Source organism: Pan paniscus, chromosome 11 (assembly GCF_029289425.2).
Source record: "Pan paniscus chromosome 11, NHGRI_mPanPan1-v2.0_pri, whole genome shotgun sequence".
Taxonomy (NCBI): Eukaryota; Metazoa; Chordata; class Mammalia; order Primates; family Hominidae; genus Pan; species Pan paniscus.
In genome coordinates this window covers 32,104,947-32,129,902 of record NC_073260.2, presented here as the reverse complement: position 1 = coordinate 32,129,902, position 24,956 = coordinate 32,104,947, and the positions used below count along the sequence as shown (strand labels likewise).

The following is a 24,956-nucleotide window of genomic DNA, read 5'->3' as shown; positions in this document are numbered from 1 at the left end:
AAAAACAGAAAAAGAAAAAAAATGGCCAGAGGCAATGGCTCGTGCTTGTAATCCTAGCATTTTGGGAGGCTAAAGTGGGAGGATCTCTTGAGGCCAGGAGTTCGAGACTGCAGTGAGCTATGATCATGCCACTGCCCTCCAGCCTACATGACAGAGCAAGATCCTGTCTCAAAAAAAAAAAAAAAAAAAAAAAAAAAGCTTATAGAATAAGGATATAAAGAAAATATTTTTTATTTTTTATAGCTGTACAATGTTTGTATTATAAGCTGTTATTACCAGTCAAAAAGTTAAAAAAAAAATTAGAAGTTCATAAAGTTACAGCAAGCTAATTTATTATTGAAAAAAGAAACGCTTTAAATTTAGAGTAGCCTAGGTGTGCAGTGTTTATAAAGTCTATAGTAGTGTACAGTAACACCCTAGACTTTCACATTCACACACCAGTCACTCACTGATTCACCCAGAGCATTTTCCAGTCCTGAAATCTCCATTCATGATAAGCACCCTACACAGGTGTGCCATTTTTAATCTTTTTATACCACTTTTTTAACCATACCTTTTCTATGTTTAGATACACAAGTACTTACCATTGTGTTACAATTATCTACAGTACTCAGTACAGTAACACGCTGTGCAGGTTTGTAGCCCAGGAGCAATACATTATACCATATATCCAAGGTGTGTAGTAGGCTATACCACCTAGGCTGTATATGTACATTCTCCGATGTTTGCACAACAACCGAATCGCCTAATGACACACTTCTCAGAACAAATTTCTTCATTAAGTGACGCATGACTGTATTTGTGGAAACATTTTTTTTTTTTTTGAGACAGAGGCTCACCCTGTTGCCCAGTGCAGTGGCGCTATCTCAGCTCAATGCAACCTCTGCCTCCCGGGTTCAAGCGATTCTTGTGCCTCAGCCTCCCAAGTAGCTGGGACTACAGGCACGCGCCACCACGCCCAGCTAACTTTTGTATTTTTAGTAGAGATGGGGTTTCACCATATTGCCCAGGCTGGTCTCGAACTCCTGAGCTCGTGATTCACCCATCTTGGCCTCCCAAAGTGCTGGGATTACAGGTGTGAGCCACCACACCCAGCTGGAGAAATATATTCTTTTATATATCTAGAAAGTTTCTAAGAACTCAAAACAATGCTTACTTCTAGGGAGGTGGGAGGAGGATTTTTATTTTCAATCAATCCCTCCTTTTCTACATTGGCTTTTTTTTTCCTTTTGCCACGAGCAAAAAAAAACTTCTTTTTTTTTTGCATGCACTAATATATGGAAAGGCATCTCTCTCCTTTTTTTTCTGCAGACAATAACAGTTGTAGCAGGAAACTTTTAATATTACAATTGTACAGCATATTTTTAAATATTTTCATATTTTCTTACAACAGTTGTAAATTATAACTAAAATGACCTTACCATGTTTTCAAACAACATGTATAGAGTATCCACATTGTGCTAGCTCCTTCAGATAACAAGATGCACAGGACTGACTCAGCCCCTGTCTCACGGAGTTTACAACTGAGTTAGGAGTCAGTCAGCATACACTATTGAGCACCTACTGTGTTCTAGGCACTGTTGTAGGTGAAAACAGTCCTGAATACGAGAGTCAGTGTCTCTCCCTAAAAAGTAAGTGGCTTGCCTAGAAAAAAGGCTTAGGCCAGGCGAGGACGCTCATGCCTATAATCCCAGCACTTTGGGAGACCAAGGCGGGCAGATCACAAGGTCAGTAGTTCCAGACCAGCCTGGCCAATATGGTGAAACCCCATCTCTACTAAAAATACAAAATTAGCCAGGCGTGGTGGCGGGCACCTGTAATCCCAGCTACTCGGGAGGCTGAGGCTGGAGAATCGCTTGAACCCGGGAGGCAGAGGTTGCAGTGAGCCGAGATTGCGCCACTGCACTCCAGCCTGGGCGACAGCAGAGCGATACTCCATCTCAAAAAAAGAAAAAGAAAAAAGGCTTAACACATGTTTAATATATATTATTAAATTGGTTGGAGAAGTCCTCTCTAAAAAAGTAAAATTGGAATTGGAACCTGAAGATGAAAAGGAGTTAGTCGTTCAAAGATCTGGGAAGATAGAGTTTCAAGCTGAAGGAACCTCAAGTGCAAAGGCCCTGAGGCTAGAACCAGCTTAACCTGTTTGAGGGTTGAAAGGGAAATGGATGACAGTGAATGAGTGGGTGAGAGAAGGAAAGAGATGAGGTCAGAGAAACTGGCAGGAGTCAGATCATGTGGGCTCTCCAAGGCCACGTAAAGAGTTTGACTTTTATTCTAAAATGTAATTAGATACTGAGCATAGATACAACATGCTCTGATTTATGGGTTTAAAAGGCCACTCTGGCTGCTGGGGAGGCTGTTGGGGGTAAAGGGTGGAAGCGGAGAGACCAGGTGGGACGCAGGTGAAGGATAATGATGGATTAGCTTAGGGCTGTAGAAGTAGAAACGGTGAAAAAAGCTGACTTGGGGATATACTTTGGAGAATAAGGTTGACAGGGCTTGATAATGAATTGCATGTGGTGGTTGGGAGTGGGTGAGTGAGGGAAGAGAGTTATCAGGGATGAAGACCAGATTTTTGGTCTGAGCACCTGGGTAGACTGTGAGGCCATAAACTAAGATGTGGGAAAACTGGGAGAGGAGCAGTTTGCAGGGGGGAAGGAGGTCTAGAGAGAAATCAATTGTTCTCTTTGGCCACATTAAGTTTCAGAGGCTTGTTACATATTCAGGTGAAGATATTGCTTAGGCAATTGGCTAACTCTATAGCTAAGGGGAAAGGTCCAGGCTGGAGGTATTTCAAAACAAGGGCCAAGATGAAACCACCTGGTGACTACGAGTAGATACAGGAAGACAGAGGGCAGAAGATTGCATATTTAATTACTATGAAGGGAGTTATGTGTTGTGAAAGGGGAAATATCAGGTTAGTGGAGGGAGAAGCTGGTCAAGGAAAGTTTCTTGAAAACATTAAACCCAAGCTCCTTGAAGCCACTGAAAACCAAGCAGTGACATTGTTATTAGTGAGGATGCTGTCCCAGAGAAGTAATTTGTAATTGGTCATACAGCTAGTGGCCTGACTAGAACTATGTTTTATACTTGAACTAAATCAAATGTGCCACAGGCAGAGTATAAAACAGAGGAGAATAGCTGGGCGTGATGGCTCACATATAATCCCAGCACTTTGGGACTCCGAAGCAGGAGGATTACTTGAGCCCAGGAGTTCAAGACCAGCCCTGGCAACATAGGGAGAACATATCTGTATAAAAAAAATAAAATATCAGCTGGGAAGCAGTGGTGTGTGTCTGTGGTCCCAGCTACTCAAGAGGCTGAGGTGGAAGGATCTCTTGAGCTCAGGAGGTTGAGGCTGCAGTGAGCCGTGTTTGTGCTACAGCGCTCCAGCGTGGATGACAGAGCCAGACGCTTTAAAAAAATAAGAATAATCTTTAAAACAAAAAAGAGGGGAATAGTGGCACACCCTGGGACACAGACTCTGGAGTCATTCTGTCTGAGGTCACATTGTGGATTTGCCATTTACTACTGGCTGGGTTATTCCAGGTGCATTACTCAACATCTCTGTACTTCAGTTTTCTATCTGTAAACGGACTTTCTACTAATAGCTAACTGCTTACAGACTGTTTATCATGATTTTACATACAATATTCAACTTCCCCCTCCAATAATCAATGAGTGACATTATTATTCTCATTCTACTGCTGAGGATCCAGAAGCACATTCACCCATTCCACAAATATTTACTGTGCACCTGCAATGTGCCAGGCATGTTCATGGGTGAACACAGCAAAATCTTTGCCTCTGTGCAGCTTCAGTCTGGGGTTCACAGGAAAAGGAGAAAGATGATAAACAAGAGATACGTACATTACAGGGTAATTATAAAGGGATACCCGCTATACAAGAAAACAGAGCAGGACAACAGAGATAGGAAGTTGGGATTTTAAGTAAGGCAGCCAGAACAGACCTCACCAAGAAGGCAATATCTGAGCAAGGATGTTAAGGGAGCCGGGGGCAACCTAGAATCCACCAGTGGGGAGAGTAAGGCGACTCGGAGAAAGGCGAGGGGCTAATGCATCCGTTCTAATAACTCTGACTTTAACTCGAGGCTAGATGGGGAAACACTGGACAGTTCTACCCCGAGGTGTGACAGAACTTGACCTTCATTTTAAATCGGTCCATCTGTTTAGGCTAGTGAGAAAAAACAATATTTGAACTCGGGCAGTCCAGCTCAGGAGTCTGTGCTGTCGGGATTAAAGAATCAGTCGACACCCCCAGGGCTGAGCCCCGCAGCAAGCGCCCCGCGGGTCCTGGCCCCCAGACTGTGGTTACCGCCATCCTTTCACTTAAACTCCGCCCCGATTACTCCCCCGCTCCAGGGCTCCGCATCCACTCTGCCGGGTCTCCACGTAGCGCTTCCCGGGCTACACATTGCGTAACTTCGTCAGCCGGGCGGAGTCTGGACAGAGGCGGAGCCGCGGCGGGCGGAGAGAACGCCCCAGCAATAGTCCCTAGGAGGAAGCCCCAAGAGCCCTCGCCGCCCACGGAACGCGCCTGCGTAATCCGGGTCCAGGCCGCCGGCATTCCAGAGCCGCCTTCCGCCCCGCCCCCAATTCCGGGGCGGAGTCCTCGGCCGCGCCGGCGCAAAGCGTCGCCGCACCCCACGCCTGCGCGCTTCGCCCGCCCGGCCCCATCCCCCCAGGTTTTTCGCGTGGGGGAGGGGGCACGTCTCGGCGAGTCACGATGATGGCGGCCACCATCCTGTGGTGAGCTAGCGGATTCCCTGCTTGTCTCGCCGACCCCCTCGCGCCTTCTGCAGACTCCGTGGCTGGCGCTCGGCGCGTGAGGAAGCACGGCGGCCCGAGTTCGCGGGGAAGGCCGCAGTCGCGGAGGCAGCGGCGCGGTCCGGGGCACGGGCTGGGGGAGAGGCCGCTCCGCTGGGCGAATGTGACAAGCCCCCACCCCCACCGCCTTCCTCCCCAGAGCGCGAGGAGCGCGGGCGACCCCGGGGCCCCGCCAGGCCACAGACCCCGCCCAGCGGCCAGCACCCGGCGCAGGCCCGGCAGCCGAGCTGCGCGGCGGCACCATGCAGGTCACCCTGAAGACCCTCCAGCAGCAGACCTTCAAGATAGACATTGACCCCGAGGAGACGGTATGCGCGCGGGCCGGAGGCAGGGGCAGCCGCGTGCGGGCCGCGGGGAGCGCCAGGAGCTCGTGGGGCCGGGCGGCGCGCTCCAGCGGGGGAAGCCCCGGAGGGCGCGATGAGGGCCCTGGGTCCTGGTGCCGGCCCTGGCGGCGTACAGCGCAGCCGATCCTCCTGTCTTGGCCGTGGGCTTTGTGGCAGGAGAATGGGGAAGCAGTGGCCGGACGCCGAAGGCCTGGTGGCAGATGGCGTGGAGCGCACGCCCGCGGGCCTGGGCCTAGGAGCTCGTGCTAGCGGGGCCGGAGGGGGATGGGAAGGTCCGGGCCGTCTCGGCCGTAGAGCCTGGCTTTCTGGTATGGGTGCACAGGTGGGGGAGGGAGACGTAGGCGTCGCCACTACCCCTGTGTGGACCTGGTTAGCCGCTTAGTTCCCAGAGTTGGTAACCCGAGAAGATGAGCCTTAAGAAAAAAAAAAGTATCAGGTTCCGTTTGCCGCCGAGAGGTGAGTGGTGGTGAAAATGAATTTGCCCCTTTCTCCTCAGAATTGTTAACCCTTTTATTTGCAAATGAATCGTTCTGCTGCCTTCCTCCCGCCACCAAACCCACACCCTTGCGTAGATTGCACTTTGAGGCCTCTTTGGTGATGGTTTTAGCTGTTAGAGCTCTTCACAGCCATCCAGGCTCAAACTAAACTTCAGATTTAACGGGTTTTCTGTGTTAGAAATCTTGGAATTGTAGGAGTTGGAACGCTGCAGCCACCCTCCCCCGATGCCCCAGACAGTAGCAGTTCAAGGGGGAAAAAAGAAAAAAAAACAAAAAACAACAACTTTGAATCCTTTCTGCAGTTAAAGCCTTAAACATTTCAGAAGTCCACATTATACATTTTTCTGTATTTGTGACTGCATAAAGAGACACTGTTGAGGTCAGTACAACTTTATGCCAAGAATCTAAAAACGCTGTGAGTGTAAATTTACTGCTTATGTTCGGAAATACACCGCCAAGATTGTCATAATACTAAGTTTAAACCAGCAGCTTTCTGCCCAACTCTATTTTTAAAAGTAGTTGATTCTATTTTGGGTGGAGATCAGGGGCTTTGGTGTTAAGTAGACCTGAGTTCCATTTGTGGTTTTGTAACTTATTTGCTATGACCTTGGGCAAATTACGCTTAGTTTCATCCTCTGTATAATAGGGATAATACCTGCCTTGCAGAGATGTGAAGATTAAATGGTATGTATTTACTTGGTGGTCAGTAAATGGAATCGATTATTTAAACAATGGATTCCTTTGAGTGGAGATACAGTGTTACGTTTTACTTATTTAATCTTAAGTTTTGTACATCTTTAATTTTTTAAGAAACAGCCTTTTTGGGATTTTGATACAAAATTATTTGATTTCAGAATATTTATACGTAGGTGTATGCTGTGTGATTAACTTCTTAAAAGTACAGGAGATCTCAGTTATACATGAGAAACTTTTCAGTGTCCTCAGAAGTAATTGACAACACCCTGTGGACTGACAGTACTAATAGAATCTAATTTCTCTTGAATATTTCTTTACTGCTTAATGTGCATTAATAAGTTGAAGGGTGAAAGTTAAAATGGAGTTTGATGATTTCAGACAAACTACGTAAAATGCCTATTTGACTTTGGTTCTTTGTGGTAACAAATGTTGGTGCCCCAGTAACTTAATCGGCTTATAATACTCAGTTAATTTCAGAATTATTGAAAGCTAAAGAAATATTGTGGCTTTTTGGTAAATACGTGTGAGTGTATTGAAGTTATGCAGTGACTCTTTCAACAGCTCCACTGAAGTATTTATGTTCTGTAAGATTTGTTTAGCGTTTTAGGCACTTTACGCATACTGTTAACTGAGAGTCAATGCTGTACCTGTGTGTGAATTCTTAACTATTTTTGCTGTTTTCCAGTTTATTTCCAAGGAAAAGTAATATGTTATACTTCTGGAAGTATATTTTTGAAAAGCCCATTGTTAGGGAGCGGTTTCTACGGCTTTCGCTGCTATTTATATATAATTTTGTTGCTGTTAGTATAAAAAAACTAATACTGTTAGTCTGGGGCAAGAAATTAAAGCATTTCCTCTGGGATATATGGAACGTTTGCATTTAGTGACTTGTCAGTTTTTATTTTAATGACTTTAGGAAATATTTTTCATGACAGCTGTTTCAATTCTATGTTTGTAGTGGGTTTTAATTAGTATGTGTTTTTGATACGACACCTTAGAATTCCAGTAAGAAAATAAACAATGAAAATTATGTTTTCTAGGGCAACGCTAAGTGTCCTGTTTCTAAGTTGTTGTGAGAACGAGGTAACCAAGGATATTAGAAATAGATCTAAAATAAGATAGGATCTTATTGAGACCTGTTTTTGGTCTGGTCACAGATTTGTCCTTGTTTAATTTTTACCTAGAAGGAACCAAGGAAATTAAGTAACTTACGTAGCCAGTATAGCAACTCTTGTGAGCTTGAGATGAGCATGAGCAAAAATGGAAGAAAGGACTGTGCGATAAATGGAATCATGGGAATGATTCATTTGTTGAACAAGTAAATGTTTAGTGAGCTTTGCTGGCAGGACTGGAGGAGTACAGGGACCTGTAGAACGTGGTCTGGGGCTTCTGGGAGCCTTATTGACTTAGTCAAAGCTCATTGGCTATAGAGTAGGGGGATATACAAAATGGAAAAAGCAAGATAATTTGTTTTAAGGTGTTTTTATTTGCCCTAGTTTTAACAAAACTTTCTTAGACTTATTAGGCATTTTGTACCATTTACTTGACTATTACTGTGATACATTACATGACCACTGCCTTTAGTGTTAATCTTTGCAAAGATCTTTTTGTTTTTACAATTGTAATGCAAGCCTTCTTATAAAATATTCAAACAATATAGAAACAAAATGAGAAGGTGGTATGTGTGGGGTAGGGAGACCATTGCTAGGAGATTTTCTTCATTATGTGCTTTTTTTTTTTTTACTGTAAAAATTGTGGGAGACTTTTAAGTAGCCTACATATTAAAGCATTTTGAGATGTGTGATAGAGCACTGCTTCTCTGAAATTCTTAAAAATTCTGAAGTTTAGGCTGGGTGTGGTGGCTCATGCCTGTAATCCCAGCACTTCGGGAGGCCGAGGTGGGCGGATCACAAGCTAACACGGTGAAACCCCGTCTCTACTAAAAAAAATACGAAAAGTTAGACGGACGTGGTGGCATGCACCTGTAGTCCCAGCTACTTGGGAGGCTGAGGCAGGAGAATCGCTTGAACCCGGGAGGCAGAGGTTGCAGTGAGCTGAGATCACTCCATTGCACTCCAGCCTGGGCGACAAAGCGAGACTCCGTCTCAAAAAAAAAAAAAAAAAAAAAAAAAATTCTGAAGTTTAATGGTGTGATGGACATTTAGAGGGAAATGGAATACAGTTTTTAAGCTTAGTTTTATAGTCAATTAGTGTTTTATATTACTGTTGCTTAAAGCCATTAAGAAAGGTAGATTTAGGAATAAACCTTTTGAGATAAAAAAAAATACAGTGCAGTATTTTATTGCATCACTGAAATGGTGACAAGAAAAAGTATGTGATATACAAATTAATCCTGCAGTCTAACTCTTGACACTGTTTGCCTTGAACAACTAAAAACAAAACTCAGTAAATTTGAGATGAGACTTTAAATGCAAAAGCTGAAATGTGATTGGATTAGTATATAAGTGACATTAAAATTCTACATATACATTGGATGTTTTTGCTAAGAGAATTGCAAAGACATCAGTTTTAATATCTATAAATAGCATATTAGTGTGCTATGAAGAATTACCTAATTTCGTGGTTTATCTCTATAATGTGATTGTTATAAAATACTGCTTTACCCAGCACCTTGGGAAGCCGAGGCGGGTGGATCACCTGAGGTCAGGAGTTCCAGACCAGCCTGACCAACATGGTGAAACCTGGTCTCTACTAAAAATAGAAAATTAGCTGGGCATGGTGGTGCATGCCTGTAATCCCAGCCACTTAGGAGGCTGAGGCAGGAGAGTCGCTTGAACCTGGGAGGAGGAGCTTGCAGTGAGCTGAGATCGCACCGTTGCACTCCAGCCTGGGTAACAAGAGCGAAACTCCATCTCAAAAAAAAAAAAACAAAAAAAAAAACTGTGTGTGTATATTGCTTTAGTACTTGCTCTGTATTATACAGTATTTACTAGCCATCATTTATTAGTGAAGTATTCCTGTGGTGGTTTATTGTATTTTCAATATAGTCATGCTAGATACAATTTCATATTATAGAAGCTTCCTAGATTAAGGCAATGAGTAGTAAATGTATTAAAAATACTATATCACAGAGGTGAAATTAAGAGTTCTTGGCATATTGGTAGAACAAGATACAGGAAGAAACTGAGAAATCTGGTACATTTTTGCCAGACTTTTGCTGTTTTGATGCCGTGCACACAGTAGGCATTTAGTAAAGATCTTTGAATGAACTGAATATATTCTTTTGGTGAACTGGCAAAGCAGTGATCCCCCAACGTAGTGTGTTTGCATGTTGATTTATTTATTTAATAAATATTTGCTGTGTACTTACTAGATGTCAGGCCCTGCCGTGATGGTATGTGCATTCTAGTGGGATAAAACTGTCAAAAAATAAAATTTAAAAACCAGGTAATGGTAAGTGCTATGCAGAAAGTTGAAATAGGATAAAGTATTTGATAATACTTCACTGGGTGGCTACATTTTTGTTGTTGTTTTGTTTTGTTTCTGAGACGGAGTCTTACTCTGTAGCCCAAGCTGGAGTGCAGTGGCGCCATCTTGGCTCACTGCAGCCTTCGCCTCTGGGGCTCAAGCGATTCTCCTGCCTCAGCCTCCCAAGTAGCTGGGACTAGAGGTGTGCCCCACCACACCTGGTTAATTTTTTTGTATTTTTAGTAGAGACAGGGTTTCATCACGTTGCCCTGGGTGGTCTTGAGCTCCTGAGCTCAGGAGATCTGGGTGGCTACTTTTAAATTTACTAGTCACTGAAGGCCTTTCTGAATAAGGTGACATTTAAGCTGAGAGCTGAGTAAAAATGAGCACTCGAGAATGAAGAGAATGTTTTCTATAGGGAACTGCTAGAGCAAAGACCTTTAAGAATGTGTTTTGGGTACTGAAAAAAAGCCTGCATTGCTAAGGTGATGGGTAAGAGATAAGGGTGAGTTGGGTAAGAGATAAGAGAGTGAGTTAGGCAAGTGAGTTAGGCTAGGGGTTTTCAGGGTAAACTTGGAAACATTTACAAGCAGGACAGAAATCTTTGTTTCTTTGTCTCTGTCTCTCTTTTCCCTCCCTTCCTCCCTCCCTTCCTCCCTCCCTTCCTCCCTCCCTTCCTCCCTCCCTCCCTCCCTTCCTCCCTTCCTCCCTTCCTCCCTCCCTCCCTCCCTTCCTCCCTCCCTCCCTCCCTCCCTCCCTCCCTTCCTTCCTCCCTCCCTCCCTCCCTCCCTTCCTCCCTTCCCTCTCCTTTCCTCTCCTTCCCTCCTTTCCTCCCTTCCTTCCCCACTCCTTTCCCTCCCTTCCTTCCCTTCCTTTTTCAACAAGGTCTTGCTCTGTCACCCAGGATAGAGTACAGTGGCATGATCATAGCTCACTGCAGCCCCAAACTCCTGGGCTCAAGTGATCCTCCACCCTAAGCCTCCCCAGTAGCTGGGACTACGGGGGCGTGCCTCCACGCCCAGCTGATTTTAGTGTTTTTTTTGTAGGGATGGGGTCTTGATGTTTTATCCAGGCTGGTCTCCAACTTCTGGCTTCAAGTGATCCTCCTGCCTCAGCCTCCTAAAGTGCTGGGATGACAGGCATGAGCCAGCACACCTAGCCAAGAAATATTTCTTGTAGGATTTTTAAAGGTTACTTTGATGCTGTGGGGTGGGCAAGAGTGAAAAGCAGAGACATCAGTTAGGGGGCTTGTGCAGTAGTTTTAAGTAATTGCAGCTTGAACCAGGGCAGTAGGAGAGGAGATGTAGAGAAGTAGATGGAATTAGGATATGTTTTGAGAGGTACAGTTGGCTGTACCACTTGCTGTGTCACCTCAGGCAAGTTACTCAGTATGTGCCTTTTGGTCCTCTGCTGTAAAATGAGAATACTAGTATGAAAGTACTAACTTATTGGTATATGGGTTTTGAAATAATATTAACAGTGCTTGGCAATGTGGTACCACTCTCCCTCCATTGTTCTTGCTTAGAAAGCCTCAAATGTGATTAAATTCAACTCAGTGTTTGTACTTGCACCTGAGCGGCCAGAGATGCACCTTGTAGCCACATTGACTTGTCTTGCTTAAATTTATGAACATTAAGGAACTTAAGTTCATGAGCACTAAGGAACATTAAGGCACACTAAGGAACCTTAATTGGGTCCTTAGTATGCAGCACCTGACAGTCTTACAGTTTACTAGTCCAGTCACTCTTCCACTGCCACAGGATGCTTTCATATCATCTACCCTGCTGATTTTCACTTGATGACCCTAGTCTTTCTTTGGTTGAGAATTTGGAAATAATCGAGACAGAATGTCTATAAGGTCCTACCGTAGCTACCTACCTGCTAGCCTCTTCTTACTGTAGATAGTTCTGAATTGTGGGCGGTGCTATCTAAGGCAGGTCCTTCCACTTTTCCACTATACCTCATCCCCTGTCATGTGTGAAGGACATCACTCCATCAGATCTTCTTTTCTCTTCATCACTGATTTTTCCCATTTCTAGGGTATACAAACATTTTTTCCCCATCTTAATGATACACTCCCTTGTGTCCACATCCCTCTTTAGCTGCTGCCCTAATTCCCTGCTTCTCAAGAAAATTCAGGAGTATCTCTTAATTCTGTGTACTTTTTTCCACATCTTGCTCTTTTCAGATCCACCATACTGTTCCTAAAAGGGAGTCCTCACAACTTTGTACTTGTGCTTTGTCCTTAAGCACAATACTTTTAAAAAAGTCTTTCTCCTCTTTATTAAAATGGGAGTAATAATAATTGAACTGCTTTCCTAACAGTTGTGAAAATCAGGTGAGATCATGGGCATGGAAATATTTAGTGAATTGTGAAATTAGAAATAAATTTTGCAGTTTTTAAACAAATCCTGCTTTCATCAGTTTTTATTTCAATCATTTCACTATTCTTTCTTTAAAAGGTTTGTATGAATGAGATATTCTCATTTTCTTAGATTGACATAATCAGCAATTTTGAACAGTGTGTAAAATCAATGAACAAGGTCCTGCCGCGATAGATGCTGTATAGGATTCCAGTTAATTTCTGAAAGAAATTTGCTAAATTTAACCCTACTGTGGCACAGTGAATCGTACGAAGGACACTACACCATCTGTTCCCTATAAGTTTAGATAAATAAATGTTTTTTATAGTGTCACGAAAGCTAATTTTACAACTGAATGAGCTTTATAAAACTTGTAAACATTATATAAACTTATTTCGAGGAGGTAGACCAGCTACAAATGACTGACAATACATGAACAGATTCTAGAGGCTTAAACAGGTAGATAAAGTTGTTCTCACCAATTATTCCCCACACACTTCTGGTTGAATTAGGTAGGCACCTTGTTTTTGCTAGTGCACTGGAGAGATCCATTCTTTGCCTATATAGAAACTTACAGGTATCTTGGGAATTCTGCTTACTCAGTTTTCAAATTCCTGTGTTTCTTTTGGTCTTGTTGAAATCATACTGTTAGGAATATATTTTATAATAGATTAAATTGGCATGAATTGGTTGGCTTAATTTCTGTGGGACAAATGGGTTTTGGATTTCAAATCATATATTTAAAATAATAGCCTTTTGGATCATAACCCCAATTTGAGGATTGCCTTTGTTATAGTGCCTGCCTCTTCTCACATAATTAATGTTATGCTATCAGTTATTGTTTCAATTGTAAAAATCTCCTGTACTAAATTATTTTATTCCTTGGGTCCAGTGAGGAGATTTTTCCTATTTGTACTGAAGTCAGCTGACATTTTTAAAATCAAATTTGTATTTGTAGAAATATCAGGAACCTACCTTGGGACAGAAATTCCCCAGGAAATACTCTGGTGCCTGTACCAGTTTCTCAGGTGGAAGGAGAAGAACCAAAGAACCAAAAAAGAAAAAGCATTACCTGTAGTGTAAACATAAGAAATCCTTTAGTAAACATTTGGCTTTGGGAATCTCCTTTATTTTGCTAATTGTTGATTGCCAAAATTTAATTGCTGCTATTATTTTTTAATTAGGCCGTGCAGTATTAGAACTGCCTTAGACCTTTTTCTTTTAAATGAAATCTCTTTTTCTCTTTGAAAGTCCAGTTTTCCCTAAATTACTCAAATGATTCAGGCTCGTTATACTAAATAAAGTATAGTAAAATGAGAATGGCTTTTGCCATCGGTCTAAGGAACCACTGTAGACTCTGTATATCCCTCTAGTCTTTTTAAAAAATATATTTACACGTAATACATGAACACAACTACACTATTTGTTTAAAAAAATTAATTAGCAACTAGCTTTTTTCCCTCATAGTTATAAATATTCATTTATATTGCATAGTGTTCAAATGAATGTATGTACATTAATTTATTTTACCATTTCTCCTTTGTGGATGTTTAGGGTTGTTTTCAGTTTTTAGTATTGCAAAAAGCAATGTAGTGCACATACTTTGTACCTTTGTCTTTGAAGTAGTTACATGAGCACCTCTAGCATTGATTTCTAGATGCGAAATTATTTGGTCAAAGTGTGGCAGATTGCCTTTAAAAATGCCTGGTCAGGCTGAGCGCTGTGGCTTACGCCTGTAATCCCAGCACTTTGGGAGGCTGAGGTGGGCGGATCACGAGGTCAGGAGTTCGAGACCCTCCTGGCCAATGTGATGAAACCCCGTCTCTACTAAAAATACAAAAAATTAGCTGGGTGTGGTGGCGTGCACCTGTAGTCCCAGCTACTTGGGAGGCTGAGGCAGGAGAATCGCTTGAACTCGTGAGGTGGAGGTTGCAGTGAGCCAAGATCGTGCCACTACACTCCAGCCTGGTGACAGAGCGAGACTCCGTCAAAAAAAAAAAAAAAAAAAGCCTGGTCAGTACTTATAAACATTAACAATACTTGTTATTTACAAATACCATCTCCCATATGAGTAGCCAGGATTCAAATTTAGAGACTCTGCCTCTAGAGCCTATATGTTTAACCTTTTTATTTCATCTGCCTTAGTGTCCCCATTAGAAAAAGAGGATAATAGTATCTACCTGTGTACTAGTTAACCTATTACTGCATAACAAATTACCCCAAAACTTAATTAAAACAGTAAACACTTACTATTTCATAATTTCTGTGAGTCAGAAATTCAGGGATATTTTAGCTCTGTGGTTCTTACTCAAGAGTCTCAGGAAGTTGCATTTAAGGACTTCATTCTATGCATTAAAGGCTTGACTGGCTGGAGGGTTCCCACTGAAAGTGACTTCCTCACATGGCTAACAACTTGGTGATGGTTATTGACTGGAGGCCTCAGATCCTCCCCATATGGGCCTCTCCCCAGGATGCCTGAGTGTCCTCATGACATTGTGGCTGGCTTCTCCCAGTGTTAGTGATCCAAGAGAGCAAAATAGAAATGATGGCTTTTATATATAAACCAGCCTCAGAAGTCACACTTTTACTTCAGCAGTATCTTACTGTTCTTGTGGACTAGCCATAATTTAGTATGTGAAGGGTATGTACCAAAGGCTTGAATACCAAGAGAGGGAGTCATTGGGGGCCATCTTGGGTGTTGGCTACTACAACCTCATAGAGATGTAGTACAGATTAAAAGAGTTAATTATTGTGAGGCTCTTAGTACACTGCCTGGCATATGGCAAGTACATAGCCTGCATTAGCTTTTATTCAGATGTTATATTTCAGGGCTACCCATTAAAACTTTACACAATTATTTATACTGTATATAGTTACAACAGTAATAAGGAACAACATAGTTACAAAAGTAAGAAGGAAAAATAATACTGTAACAGTGAGCACGCTGTTATATGGAATATGCAATCGCTGACCTAATTAACAAGCAGTAGCCTAGAAATCTTATGCAAAGTGCTGTGTAAGAAGATTGACATGGCAGCTCATTATACTATCATAGGAATATGATTTACAAGATACTATTTTGATGTCTCATGCATGACCTAAATTTGTCGAATGAAAATGACTGCTTTTTTAAAGAGACAGAGTCTTGCTCTGTTGCTCAGGCTGGAGTACACTGACAAGATTATAGCTCACTCCAACCTTGAACTCCTGGGCTCAGTCAATCCTTTCACGTCAGCCTCCTGAGGTAACTGGGACTACAAACGGGCACCACAGCACCCGTCTAATTAAAAAAATTTTTTTGGAGGTGGTGGCTCACTATGTTGACCAGGCTGACCTCAAACTATTGGGATAACAGGGGAAATGACTACTTTTAATGGTTGTTGGCCTGAACTAGAATAGTGCCAGTGCCACAGAGATGCACGGTAGTGCTCACATTAGGGAATAATTAGATGGTAAGTTTAGCTTTGTGGCGGCACTTTTAAATACACTATTATGATTGTCTTCCTTTGGAGGAAAAAAGAAAAACCATGCCCATTATGTTTAATATCATGTTGAGTACGTTTTTATTTTTAAATGCACGATTTTTTAAGAGAGAATTAAGTAGCTAGAAAAAATGTTTGATTTCTTGAATGTTAACCATGTTTTTGTCTCTAGTGGAACTGATGATAAACCACCATTATTTATGTAGTGGGAAATGCAGCACAATGAAAGTTCTAGCCTTGGTTATGTACTGGGACTGTGGTGCTCAGGTTTATATTCATTCTGTTGAGATGGCTTACTGGAATGGGAGCGTTGGTGTGGGGCTCAGCGCAGTTAAAGGAGTCATAATTGCATCTGTTGGTGGGCCATATCCTTTCCAAGAGAAACCTTGTGCTGAGTTCATACCTCTTCCTTTGAAGCATCCAGAAAGAAGGCAGTCTTTCTTGCTAATCTGTTTTGAAGTATGCTCAATTAGGTTGGATTAGGGATGATTTAAACAAAGTAATTTAGACACAGTTCTTCTACAGATACATTATGGTTTAAATGCCTCTAGGACATCCTGTGAAGGTGTTCAGTAGAGAGTTAAGTGTGCATAAATGAAGGTCAGAGAGAGAGAGCTGGGCTAGAAATACAGATGACATCTGCATGGTTATTGAAACTAGGAGTAGACACGATGGATTATCCTGGAAGTCTAAGTAGCACTTAAAGGGCTGGCCAGGGAGGAGGATTTCGTGAAGCAGTGAATGGAGAGATAGGAAAACCAAAAGTGGCATCCTGGAAGCCAAGGGATGGCAGTATGTAAAGGAGGGACAGGTCAGTACTGTCACACGTGACAAGAGGAAGATAGGAGAGGATTAAGAAGTGTCATATCATTATGGTGTTGCAGAATTCAGTGATGTTGGTAAAGAGCAGTGTTAATGGAATGGCCAGCGGTGGGTTGGGGGGGACTACCAGAGAAAATAAGCAGCAGAATGAGAATAAATTTAATGTTTTTGTTTATCAGCACAGTATTGCTCTCTTTTGAGTAGTTGGTTTGGGATTATGAATAAGTGAGGGCAGTGGTGTGTATTTAAGTTTTTGAAGAATTAGATTGTGGGGGGAGAGAGTCTAGGAGGAGACGTGGTAAGTGTTTTTAAAATGATGAAGTATTAGGTCTAAGTGTGAATGAAAGTGAACTGAGTGAGAGAGAGGCTGAAAAAGCTGGGGGAGATAGGAAATATAATGAATTTAGTAAGATACTGAAAAATACTTGGAGGCGAACCAGAGGACAGGTGGAAATAATTAGGTTTGAAAGAAAGGGATACTTTTTTCATTTAATAGGTGAGAAGGAGATGTAGATGGGTCTGGATGCAACAAAGTTAGACAAAGTTGAAAATAAGTTCCTCTGTCTTCTGTTTTTAATAAGGTAGAAAGTGGTCAGCTGCGGAGAGTACGAGAGGATGCTGTGAATCAGATTTAGAGTAGAATGCAGATTTGAGATATTCTTTTGGAGGATGGAGAAGAGGGCTAACTAGGGGGAACAGAAGATTTAGTGTATCCTTTTCTCCACTAGCATTTAGAAAACGGTATAAATGTAGATAGGCAGTCTCTTAGGTAAAAGTTGAGATTTGTTAGCTAAGCAAGGTTAGGACAATGAGACACCACAGAGTGGTTGGAGTAAATTTTAGAGGTTGAGTACTGACAAACTGACAAATAAATGGTGTTGGTCCAAATACAGAATTTTGTGTGTTAGGAGCAGCAGAAAGACAAGGAAGTTTTTGATATTAGAAAGAAGGTGATAGGAGCAATGATAGTGAAGATTGAAATGAAAGTAGAGACTCTAGGGACCAAGTCTTAAGGAGATTCAAGAGCAAGTATAGTGAACAGTTAACTAAGAGCTGGTAGGAACAGGAGATTGGTCACTTATAATTTTAAACATGGAGTGGTTTTTAGATGACAAAATTCAGCCTGTGTTCTGTAAGTATAGATTGGATTGTAAGTAAAGATCACTGTTTTGTTCAAGGTAAGGAACAATGCCAGAATTTTAGACAGGTCAGTGCACCTGGTTCCAAAGTCTGGTTCAGTTATTTTCTTTGAAGTGATACTGTTGGGTCAAATCCCCGTGCCTTCCCCCACCACCTTAAAAATGTTGAAGCATCTTGGCATGTTGCCCTCAAAAATTTTGATCATTTGATACTTTAATTCTTATTCTGAGAATGTATTTCTTCACTTTCAATGCCAAGAATTATTCAAAACAATCTTTCCAGTGTGACAGTCTATTGGATTAATAACATGAGGCATCAAAATTTATGTCTTTGGTTACTAATGAGGTTGAGCTTTTCTGTGCTGTGACTGTGTAATTGTGAATTGCCTGCCCAATCATTTGTCCAATTTTTTTATTAGTGCAAAAACAGTTTTGTGCCTTGTCTCTCTCTCTTTTTTTTTTCTTTCTCTTGAGACAGTCTCATTCTGTCACCCAGGCTAGAGTGCAGTGGCATGATCTTGACTCACTGCAGCCTCAGCCTCCTGAGTAGCTGGGATTACAGGCGTGCGCCACCATGCCCAGTTAATTTTTGTATTTTTAGTAGAGACGGAGTTTTGCCATGTTGACCAGGCTGGCCTTGAGCTCCTGGCCTCAAATGATCCGCCCACTTCGGCCTTCCAGGGTGTTGGGATTACAGGCGTGAGCCATGGCACCCAGCTGCCTTTTCTCTTTTTTAATTGCTTTTTTTTTTTTTTTTGAGATGCAGTATTGCTCTGTCGCCAGGCTGGAGTGCAGTGGCACAATTTCGGCTCACTGCAACCTCCAGCTCCCTGGTTCAATTGGTTCCCCTGCCTCAGCCTCCCGAGTAGCTGGGACTACAAGTGTGCACCACCATGCCCGGCTAATTTTTTTATTTTAGTAGAGACGGGGTTTCACCATGTTGGCCAGGATGATCTTGATCTCTTAACCTTGTGATCTGCCCGCCTTGGCCTCCCAAAGTGCTGGGATTACAGGCATGAGCCACTGCGCCTGGCCTCTTAATTTCTTTTTTTTTTTTTAATTTTTATTTGTCCTTTTTTTCTGTTTGAGTTGCATGTTTAGCCTGTTAATTTTTCTTCTTTATTGAATAAACATTTTTAGTGTTTAGTCTACAATTACTTCTTTAGCCAAATCTTATAGGTATCTTGTGTGGAGCTCCCATTGTTATGTTCTTAATATTCTGTGTTTTGTTTTGTTTTGTTTTTGAGACAGAATCTTGCTCTTGTCATCCAGGCTGGAGTGCAATGGTATGATCTTGGCTCACTGCAACCTCTGCCTCCTGGGATTCAAGCAGTTCTCCTGCCTTAGCCTCCGAAGTAGCTGGGATTACAGGTGCCAGCCACCATGCCCGGCTAATTTTTGTATTTTTGTATTTTTAGTAGAGATGGGGTTTCACCATGTTGGCCAGGCTGGTCTCGAATCCAACCTTAGGTGATCCGTCTGCCTTGGCCTCCCAAAGTATGGGATTACAGGCGTGAACCACTGTGCCCAGCCTTAATATTTTTTAATCAATTTTGATTTCTTTGAAGCAAAAGTTATTTAGTAGTAAATTACTAAAGGGCCTTTTTTTTTTTTTTTGGTCCAGCTTTTCTTAATTTATGGGGCTTTTTTTTCCTTTTGTCCTCCCTCATTTTTGATATAAAGCTAGAGTCCCGTTATTTATTTAAGCGTTTTGAAATATGAAATATTTAAGTCTGTCTTATACTTCATTGTAACCTGTCAAGAATGAGATATTCCTGCATGTTTATTTTCTTTTATTTGTTGCTTCATATGTGTCTTTTTTTCTTCACATATGTCTATGCTCTGTTCATTTATTCGTCCAGCACAGGATAATGGAGCACCCACTCCATGCCAAGCCACTATGTATTGTTCTGAGAACTGGGTTCATGCATAGAGATACACTTGGTCTGTAATTTATTTGTAGTTTTCCTAAATAATCACACTTGCAAATATTGTATCCTTTTGTCCCTCTACAAACAAAGTTTGAGAAGAAATTTACCATACACCACTGAGTGCTCCACCCATGCTCTGCCATCAGTTGGTTGACTTGGCAAGTCTCTTAGCATGTAGGATAGCAGTCCTCAAATGACTTGCTTTCAAGACTTGTTTACATTTAAATAAGTTATTGAGGGCTCCAAAATAACTTTTGTCGATATGCTTACGTTTTATTTTATTTATTTATTTTTTAAGGCAGATTCTCACTCTGTCACCCAGGCTGGAGTGCAGTGGTATGATCTTGGCCCACTGCAACCTCCACTTTTCAAATGATTCTTGTACCTCGTCCTCCCAAGTAGCTGGGATTACAGGCATTTACCGCCATGCTTGGCTAATTTTTTTTTTTTTTTGCATTTTTAGTAGAGACAGGGTTTTACCGTGTTAGCCAGGCTGACCTCGAACTCCTGGCCTCAGGTGATCCTCCCACTGCAGCCTCCCAGAGTGCTGGGATTACAGGCATCAGCCACTGCGCCTGACCCAATGTACTTACATTTATTAATGTTTACCACATTAGAAATTAAAACAAACTTTATTAATGTTCATTTAAAAATAAATATAAACTTATTATAATAAATATTATACTTACTTTTTTTGCAAAAAATAACTATGTGTCAAAATAACAGTAACACCAAAGCACTGAAAAGACTGACACTGTTTTACTTTTTTTTTTTGCAAATCTGATGTTTGGCTTTAAAAAAATTTTACTTGTGTTTTACCTTTGAAATGGGGAACAGTGGGAAATAGTGGATTGAGATTTTTGTGATGGATTTCTACTTTGGGGAACATCAGAATAGCAATGATGCTACTGACCCATTTCAGGAAGATCAGTGCAGCAAGGAAGGTTTATATGGTATTTGCAAAATACTCTGCTTGGAGTCATAAGGGGTGGTAACCTCTTTATTTCCATCTCCTCATCTATAAAATTGAGTGGGTGACATTTCCTTTTGTCCCAGAGTTTTGAGGATTGTGTGAAATTGTATGTTAACATCTGAAGCTAAATAAGCTTTTTTTATCTTTGAAGTACACACCATCACTTTTTAATTGTACAAAAGAAACCTTTATTTGTATCCCTTTCTGTCTAAAACTCAAGAGAACTGTCAACTTAGATAATTTTCAAGAAGTATTGAATTTTTCTCCTTGGTTTTTGTGCCTTTAAAGTAATGAAAGTAGTTCTATAAAGGCAAATGGGAAAGCCATCTCTGCCTTTTTTACTCCTGTACCTCCCTACTTAACAAGTTAAGAAGTTCATTAGACTCATTTTTGTAAATACTGTATAATAAGCCTAATTGTCACACAATTTTAGGAAATGAAGAGACTATAAAGGTCATGGATTCCAGCTCCTCTTACAGATGAAGCTGATGCTGAGAGAAGCTAAGCTGCTTGTTTAAGAGCATTGAAGTTGTCTGGAGGTTTTCAGCCTGGGCTGAACTTTGGAAACACCTGTAAAACTTTTTAAAAATACTGATGTCAAGGTCCCACTCTCAGAGATTATGTTTTAATTGGTGTTTGTAAAGTCCCCCTGGTGATTGTAATGAAACATAACACTTAAAATGAATCATTTGCCTTTTAACATTCACAATTTAACCTTTAACATTGAAGTATTCTTATTGTTGATGAGACTGTTTTATTTCTTAGATTTTTTAGGTGATCAAGCTTTACTTTCTTGCTCCGTGGGAAATAAACCCATGAACACTATATAAACCAAAACTTTGATGTTGAAAACTTTATTTTAAATTATCAGGTCAACTAGTAAATTTTTAAAAATCTGTTTGTATCAGATGGTGTTAAAGTTTATGGCTATCATAACTAATATGAGTTAATGTTGAATCTTTTTTGATATAAATTGGAAAAACATAATATTTGAGGTTTTGGAAACATTAATAATTATGTATATAATTTTTGTCTTCCATTATTTATTCAGATTCTGGATTGTCATTTTTTATTTAGACTTTTTCCGAAACAAATCTTTATTTTTCCTATAGGTGAAAGCACTGAAAGAGAAGATTGAATCTGAAAAGGGAAAAGATGCCTTTCCGGTAGCAGGTCAAAAATTAATTTATGCAGGTATGAATTAAATATTAAAATTAACATGCCATGTCTTGATATTCTTTTAGTTTTAGAAATGTTATATATTGTAGTATATTCAAATTGTCAGAAAAATGATTGTACAAATAAAAGCAGTGAAAGAGCAGTCATTTGAATCTAATATTAATATTCAATCTTCTCTTTATTCACATTTGCCCTATGTATTTTTCCATCAAATGGTATTAGTTTTGTTTTATCTTTTGTAAGCATCGTGTAACTGGCTTTTGTTTTTTTAATCAAACGGAGCTTTTTTTTTTAAATTGAATTGAAACCATTTATACTGATTGTGTTATTATTAGTATGTTTGGAATCATTCCTGTAAAATTATTTTAACCAAAACTAACTGAAGAGTACAGAAAAAACACATCACACAGACACCTACAGGAAGAAAAAAAATTAATATTCAGATTATGTAAAGAATTCTTAGAAATCAGTAAGGAAAGGATGACCAATAAAGCAACAAAGGATAAGAGTAGGAATTATACATTTGACTAGCCTCACTAATAACCAGGAAAATGTATATTAAAAATACATTTGATATCCAAATTTTTAGAGAAAATGCTTTCATTGTAGATGTTAGTAAGGTGGGTGTTTGATCGCCCATGGATTCTTCTCTTTTTCTGAATAGTGTTTCCTAAAGTGAGACAGCCTGGAGGAAATGCTAACCTGGTGATTCAGTCCCATTATTTTTATAGGTCAGAATTCAGAAGCCTAAAGAAGCGGACATAAAATTCAAATTTCCAGTTTCTTGTTTTGGCCTGTTTTCTCATTCCTATCCATATTCCTTTCTGACTTAATGTTAGCAGCTTTTGATTCAATAGCTTTTTAAAGGTGGAAAACTAAATTCATGTAGCAAGAAACACTAGAGAGTCCTACCTACCTAATAGTGACCTTCAGCACGACCACAGTTTTGTGTACTTCGTGCATTTCTCAGTTCTGTAGCATCTTGCCTTTTCTTGTGTATCATGTCGTTTTCTGAAGTACTTTTAGTATCTTGCTTTGATAGTGTTAGAACATTTCTGATTTATCAGATACCAATATTTTGGGGAGCAGGAAATTTGTTTCTCTCCCTTTCTTCATATCATAAAAGAATATAGGTTATTTTCCAGAGGACCCCTGTGCAATCGGAGTATTGAATTTTCTTTATCTTCATGATCTCCTCCTTTTCAGGGCCTCTTTCATATTTCCTTGCCCAGTAAGTCTTTTATATAATCAATACATTTGTAAAAATTGATTGTCATTCTATATACACTATATAAGTTTGACATCTTTTAGTCAAATGCTTATGCTTTTTAGTTTTATTTGTTTGAGACAGGGTCTTGCTCTGTCACCCAAGCTGGAGTGCAGTGGTGTGATTATACTCGCTGTATCCTTGAACTCCTGAGCTCAGGTGATCCTCCTGCCTCAGCCTCCCAGGTAGCTAGGACCATAGGCATGTGCCACAATGCCTGGCTAATTTTGAAATTTTTTTTTTTCATAAACAGGGTCTTGCTATGTTGGCCATGCTGGTTTCAAACTCCTGGCCTCAAGCTATATTTCCTCCTCAGCCTACCAAAGTGTTGGGATTACAGGTGTGAGCCACCCATGCCCTGCCACTTAGGAGTTGTTTTATTTTTATCTTGATTGATTGGTTTTTCTTTGGGAAAAGTATTAACTGGTAGAATTTATGTTGGTGATTCATATTTTAATATTTCTGAAATATTCATATTTCGAGTAGAAAGTTGTTTTAACTGAAGTGTAAGAGAAAGATTATGCCTTAAATGATTTTTTTTTCTCTTAATGTATTAGGCAAAATCCTCAATGATGATACTGCTCTCAAAGAATATAAAATTGATGAGAAAAACTTTGTGGTGGTTATGGTGACCAAAGTAAGTTTCAACCTCATTCTGTATATCTTTATGCATGTAGGTCTTTTTAAAAATGATGATCACAAGTCCACACAATGGACACAGTTTATACACATCCATAGTGGTGTACACTTAACTACTATGAAAGGTTTTTAAGAATTTACCTTAAGTGAAACATAAAGTTATTAATGTTTTACATTAATTACACATTAAACTATAATATAGTTTTAATAAAATTTTATGTAAATTAAAACAATTGAAAAATAAAATGTCATGTTAAAATTATTTTTGCTACAGTAGTGAAATCATTATATAATTCTTTTAAAATGTCTTTATAAGTGGAATAAATGTTTATTCTGTAGTTTTTGTAAGCTTGCCTTAAATAGACTTGCTAAATTACGTACTAGTCCTAACAGATTCCTCAAGACAGAAAAGGCATGAAAGCTTATTATTACAGTGATAGTTCTTAGTGAAAGAATATGTTTTTAGAAACTAAAAAAAGGGAAAAGATAACTAAAGAAATGATGGAATGATTTTTATGAGGAAGTTTTTTTTGTTTTTGTTTTGTTGTTTTTTTTTGAGACGGAGTCTCGCTCTGTTGCCCAGGCTGGAGCGCAGTGACGCTGTCTTGGCTCACTACAAGCTCTGTCTCCCGGGTTCATGCCATTCTCCTGCCTCAGCCTCCCTAGTAGCTGGGACTACAGGCGCATGCCACCATGCCCGGCTAATTTTTTTGTATTTTTAGTAGAGACAGGGTTTCACCGTGTTAGCCAGGATGGTCTCGATCTCCTGACCTCATGATCCGCCCGCCTTGGCCTCCCAAAGTGCTGGGATTACAGGCGTGAGCCACCGCGCCCAGCCTGGAAGTTTTAAACAGATACTTTTTTGTGATTTAGTAGGCTGGAATGTATTTGGAACAATTTATAAAATTAAATTTTTTTAAAGCAGAGAATGAACATGGATTTTTTAAAGAGACTATTTATATACTTGTTTATTTAAAGATATATAATGCAGTGTAGAATTAAGAGACAAATGGAGAAGTGGTACTCATGACATTCATTTTTAGGATTGGATTGTCATAATCTGAGAAAGAACAGTGTTACTTGTAGCACTGAAAATGAGTTTAAATCACTAATTGAAACCACTTCATCAAAGGCCAAAAGTGGATTAAATGTGGGTTTTTTCTCAAAGTCACAAAATAGTTAATAGTAATAGAAAATAGAGTCGAAGAAATAAATTTTAATTACCACATGCTTTTGTACTGGGAACAAGCAGCTAAATAGTTTACAAGTGTTGAACATTTTTTAATTCATTAAGAACCATGTTGATTTTGCTATACTTAAGAACTTAAGTCATTATATGTTAAGT

General features: G+C 40.3%; 1 protein-coding gene across 3 annotated transcripts in view; it reads left to right on the top strand.

Annotated features, from left to right (window-relative positions):
• Window positions 1-4,677: 4,677 nt before the first annotated feature.
• The window catches only part of RAD23B (RAD23 homolog B, nucleotide excision repair protein), a 47,453-nt gene continuing 27,174 nt past the window's right edge, over window positions 4,678-24,956 (top strand). Inside the window, exons 1-3 of one of the 3 annotated variants that reach the window (XM_003810899.6) lie at window positions 4,678-5,158; window positions 21,639-21,720; window positions 23,530-23,609. In XM_003810899.6, coding sequence (XP_003810947.1) covers window positions 5,093-5,158; window positions 21,639-21,720; window positions 23,530-23,609 — 228 coding nt within the window. In that variant the 5' untranslated portion in view covers window positions 4,678-5,092. The remainder of the gene's footprint in view (window positions 5,159-21,638; window positions 21,721-23,529; window positions 23,610-24,956) is intronic. The other 2 variants (XM_055117761.2, XM_063593937.1) reach the window with 2 other exon arrangements.